The 5,716-nt window shown below is 38.0% G+C and overlaps 1 protein-coding gene across 1 annotated transcript in view; it reads left to right on the forward strand.

Moving 5' to 3' along the window:
• LOC144977556 (uncharacterized) overlaps positions 1-4,952 on the forward strand; it is a 38,918-nt gene extending 33,966 nt beyond the window's left edge. Inside the window, exons 10-12 of the mRNA XM_078922895.1 lie at positions 1-132; positions 1,080-1,244; positions 2,417-4,952. The exon at positions 1-132 is cut by the window's left edge and continues 6 nt beyond it. Of these exons, the coding sequence (XP_078779021.1) occupies positions 1-132; positions 1,080-1,244; positions 2,417-2,710 (591 nt within the window). The 3' untranslated portion in view covers positions 2,711-4,952. The remainder of the gene's footprint in view (positions 133-1,079; positions 1,245-2,416) is intronic.
• Positions 4,953-5,716: the final 764 nt, after the last annotated feature.

Consider the following 5,716-nt stretch of genomic DNA (forward strand, 5'->3'; position numbering starts at 1 on the left):
ATCAACGAATATCTGCTTGACATCTTGTTGAAAGAAAGATCCTGGTTCGATGAGAGAAACGTTTGCCACGTCATGGAGAAGATGAAGATGCTGCATGTCGAACCCAAGAAAGAACATGAGAACGTTAAAATGGTAAGCGAAAGCATGATGGTGATTTTAACAATCAAGTTTTATCACATTACATGTACAAAATGTTTTAACCCTCTCCTTACCAACTATAGGAAAATCGTCACATTCGTTACGATACAACCAACATTTTTCTTATTCAAATTTCTTTTGTACATCATAAAATTTAAAGAAAATGAACAGTGTGTTGTTGAGCATGTTTTGCTGAAGAAATTATTTATCGCAAGAACTTACTGGTATTCTGTTTGAGTGATAAAAAATATATTTTTGTGTTGGTTGGGTGTGAAGTTTTGGGGGAAATCCTGAAAATGGCTGGTAAGGAGAGAGTTAAACGTTTACTTACTTGCAAATCTGATAACTCAAATTGTCGTGGGATCATCATTGTAATAGAAATACTCCCAGCCAAAGGAGCACAAACTTTTGTCCATTACAACAAGCTTAAACCAAGCCCATAATTGCGTTCGGTTATCAGACCTGCAAGTATGTATACGTTTGTTTAAATGTTGCCGAAAAGAGCGCGTCATGGATTATGACTTTCTATTTTTCTTTTAAAATCTTTGCGCTTTACAAGGGGTCCCAGGTCAACAGCAACATTTAACATGTAGGACGGGACATTATGCCGCCTGTTAGGCGATATTACAACTGTTCGGATAAAGACAACGCTGTTAACGGCCAGGTACTCATTTTACACCTGAGTACGGTGAGAGAATGTGAGTAAAGAGTCTTTTCCAAGGACTTAATTATGCGCCGAGCGAGGCTCGAACCCAGGAACTTCCGAACCGAAAGTGAGTGTCATACCACAAGACCACAGCCGCACAAAGCTGGTGGTTTTAAGGTGGTTGGTCATAATACTTCTTTCACTGAAGTCATCATATTTTACATTTTTACTTGTACTGAAAAACCCTCGGGGGACATAAACGAACTGTAAAATTTTATATTCAATTTGACCTCAGATATCCAAGTACCAAGGGTCAAGGCCAACCGAGGACTATGTGGGTTACTACCGTAGCTACGCATACGGAACCATCCATGTCAAGTTGAATGAGACGGAAATGTTCCTGGAGTATGGCAATGCTCATTACAAGATGTTCGCAACTAATATGAACGATACATTTCAGGTAAGCGCAGATGACCAGGATGCCATAAATTGACAAATGTGACCCAACGCCTCAAAACGGTATTGTGTCGGGATGGACCAGATGCTACAAAGTCAAATTATATATAGACTAGTCAAAAATATAAAACGTTGATATTTAGCACTGTAAAATATGATATTCCTTCTCCTCTATAAAGCATATAAACTCAACTTAAGTCTGATATGTCTGGTTACAAATTCCATTTTCAGCATCTTAATCATCCCGACTTAATACCGTTTTGAGATGAGGGGTCACAAATATAATCTCCTTACGGATCATTTTGAGTATTTTCCCGAAAATGGCAGGCTTACCCAGCAGACAAATTGATTTTTTAAACTCAACAATTTCACTACAAAACAACTTTATGTTCTTATTAATTAAACAAAGATCATTCTTCAAAGGTTGTAATGTACAAAAGAAATTTGAATTTTTTTTAAATGTATAATATTCATCATCATCATTGCCTTTTTCACTCTGGGTCAGGGTATAGGCCACAGACAGTTTCCATCCTTCTCTATCCTGAGCTAACTTTTTTTTTATTATCTCATTCCAGGTCTTACCACTTCTCTGTATATCAGCTTCTTTAATTCTTCTCCATGTTCCTCGTGGCCTTCCCCTTGATCTTCTGCCCTGAGCGTTCCAGTCCAATACTTTCTTTGTTATAGTGGAGTCATTCTTTCTAAGCGTGTGTCCGATCCACCTCCATCGTATAATATTGTGTCGTAACAAATGTGACGATTTTGATGTAGGTGGTAAGGAGAGATTTAACGATTGAAAAAGAGCTGTTATAGAGAGCAACATCCACTAAATGTGCTCGAAGTGTTCTACGAGGGGTTCCAAGCCAACAGAATTTAATACATAGGGCAAAACGTGACGGGTTCAAGCCCCGCTTCACGCACTTTCGTTTTTTTCCTTGGGCAAGATTATTAACCCCCAATTTGCTTACTTGGACAACATTCCTGTTGACATCAGACATCTTGTTTAATGGATTATTTATATTCCTTCGTGGAATGCCTAGGCGACGATAGCTTATGATGTCGTGGCGGATGGGCATAAATAAGATTTTTTTTTTAATTAACCTTTTGGCTTTTACAAAAATGTTTCCAATGATTAAGGTATGTTGACATTGTATTATGCATCTGTTTTGTCCCCAGCTCATTGCAGCTGGCAATCTGTTGTGGTTCACCACTAACTCGGACTCCTCGGTGGACAGCGACGTGAAGATCATCGCCGTCTTCCACGAGATTTCGCGCGATCCCGCGCATCGCATCAGTGACGTCAGCATTTCCGGTTTCGAAAAGACCGGCGACGTTACATTCAGTCGCAATCCAGCTCCGCCTCGTTACGAAACCAGTCCTGAGTGTCATTGCGGCGCCTCTGTCATGACGTCAGCAGTTTCTGTGCTAATAAGTTTCCTGTTTGTGTTCATCACTGTTTTCTTCAGATAATTCCATTAGAATTTAGGCATCTATTTATAAATCATTATTTACGTCATTGTTTATCATTGTATGTGCCATGTGGATAAACTGCCCAGGCTTCTTGATTTGTTTTGCATATTTCTAGATCTCGTAAGGATAACGACACTCTCCAATCATGCATTGTTTTTTTTTCCTGTTAGAAACTTAAATACACCTGTTATTATGAATGGATTTTTTTTGTTAGTTAGAATTAATAGCTGTGTTTTTTTTTTTTTTTTTTTGTTTTTTTTTTGTTTTTTTTTTTGGGGGGAGGGTTGTTTTGTTTTGTTTTGTTTATTTTTCCCTCTTTTTTACGATGGTACAAATAATGCTTTTGTTTGGGGGTGTTAATTGGCCACTGCACCGATATCTTGGTCACATGACCTAAAGATTTATTATAAAATATTTTACATTGAGCAGCGTAAAAGGTTATCGTATTTCTACTCACAAAATTTTATGTATTGTATTATATCAGATATCTGATCGGGACAAATAAATAGATATTAACCATGTTAAAAACAAGAGAATTAATCTTGAGATGGGATACCTTCAATTTTTGACATGACAAAGCTCAGATAATCGATTTTTCCGAATGAAGGCAATTGATAGATTTGACAATCAAGATGGAGACCATTATTTGATTTCAAAACTTTAGTTATTTTGTTGGGGTATTTGGCAGCAGCTTCTTATGGTTCTCACACTACTACATTATGACGATCGACCCAATCAGCAAAGTACGGTCCGCATTCGTTCACCGTCGCGAACCCACCCGGTAGCATCGTCACAACACACCGTTCAGCTAGATGCTCTGCCGTTTCGGGTACATGTAGGACAGGTGGAAAGTCCCCACAGATGAAGCACACTTATTGTGAGGCAGATAGCTCCTCAGCAATACTCTTCAACAGTCGTAACATCACTTCCTTCCTAATGACGCATGGTAACTTTATAACACTGGCTCTAAACTATCGGAACAATGGCGGACGCCCGTATGAAATATTTCTCCGGCGAGCATAAAAGCGTATCCAGAGAAATAAACCACATAAATTTGATCATGTTTTGACTTTTACACATTCTGATCACAAGGCATATGAAAATTCTAGCCAGCATGAAGAATAAAAGGTAATGATTTTCTTTGTTTAGAACCAAGATGGCCACCGTTGCCGGGCGCCGTGACATCAGACTATTGAATCGTATTGCGTACCAAAACACGATTCTCCATGGCAACTTATTTGTGTATTAAAGGGTAATTTAAGGTGTAACAACGTAACCGCCGTCAATGTGATGTGACAACGGTTCTCCATGTCAGGCCACACAGTTATCGATGGGCTACAAAATGCCTGCCTCTTGGGCATACACACCCTTCTTCTCATTATAAAATCGTTTTGTTTTGGGGTTTTGTTGGGTTTTTTGTTTTGTTTTTGTTTTTGTTTTGTTCATTTTATTTCTGTTTGGTCTTGTTTTTCGTGGATCACCATGATACCTCATTTTGATTTTTTTAAAGTTTATTATTTATTTTTAACGATGCATCTTCAAAATCATAAAGTATAAAAATGTTTTTTAGTTTTGTATTGTTTTTGGATTTGTTTATTTGTTTGTATTTCTTCTTTGTTTTTGTATTTGTTTTCTTTAATGTTTTTTTTAATTATTTTTTTTTATTTTACACTTAAATTTATCATTATTTTCCCCATTGCTGAAAAATATTATTCATCACGTGAAAAGAATATACTATGCTTCAATGTGTGTTAGTGAGTGAATAATTTATACCATCGTGTGGTAGTTGTAGTGTGTAGGTACATTTTGGCATTTTAGTATTTGGCTCTTGTATTCTATCGTACTTTGACGAAATACTTTTTTAAAAAATTATTTTGGCCCGAAAAATAACAAAAAACACCCCCAAAAAACTGATCCTTTGAATATCGATGGATTAAAATGACCTTGAACTTTTCAAAAACAGGTTCAAAGTTGTGTTGACACGGTGTGTTATATTTGAATGGATCTATGATTGGAATCAAGACATCCTTGCATCCAACACCAAAAACAAAATTGATCCACCAATCCAACGTTCTCTCTGTTCTCCTCCTATATGCAACAGAAACTTGGAGAATTAACAAGACGATAGAAAGTCGCCTCAGGGGGATTGAACAAAGATGCCTCTGCAGAATCCTGAAACTTGGTTAGCAAAAGCATAATATTTCCAACCAAGAAATCTCCAGGCGTACAAGAATGAGAAAAAGATTTAGATGAAGTCAAGCACAGACGATGGAAATGACTGGGTTACGTTCTCGGAATGAAAAAGTAAAGACTACCTTACACAGCACTGAGATGGTCCTCACTGGGAAAGAGAAAGAGAGACAGACCATTGGGCACTTGGATGAGGACAGATGAAGAGGAGATGAAGGAGGCTGGAAATGAACATGGAATGAGCTGAGCTGACTCAGATGAGACGATAAGGGATGAGGCGAACAGGATGAGTGAGCTGATGCCGGTGGAAGTGAGAGGAGATGAAGAGGCTGAATGACTGGATGATGAGTGGCTGGCCAGATAGATGTGGAAATTTGTTGGCGCCTATTTCCACCAATGAACCAAGAGGATAAGTGACCTCCCATAGCGGGCAGGGAGGTATATACTGTGTCTTCTATCCCCTTATATCTGTTTTCCAACATGCTTTCTGTCTTTGTCTTGGATTGAGATTACTTGTTTCTTTTCCTGGCCCTCGTCGGAGTCCTGGCTGGGAGGAAATCAGTCAAATGCATAATTATTGTTTTGGGAGATGATATTTTTTTTCCTTGTAAATCACCTCTCTGTTCTGTATTATTATATTTGTTATCTTTAATTCTATAATGTAAGCATTTGAGTGAATTCCTCTTTCTTGGAGTTTGTGCTTGTGTCCGGATGAGACTTATAGGTGATTTCAAACTAAGTACATTGGTGGTATGCTCTTGAATCTTCATCTGATCCCTATTTGTTCCCATTCCCCTTTGTCTTACGTTCTCTTGG

Source organism: Berghia stephanieae, chromosome 7 (genome assembly GCF_034508935.2).
Source record: "Berghia stephanieae isolate SIO BIC M18660-M18661 chromosome 7, UCSD_Bste_1.3, whole genome shotgun sequence".
Lineage (NCBI taxonomy): Eukaryota > Metazoa > Mollusca > Gastropoda > Nudibranchia > Aeolidiidae > Berghia > Berghia stephanieae.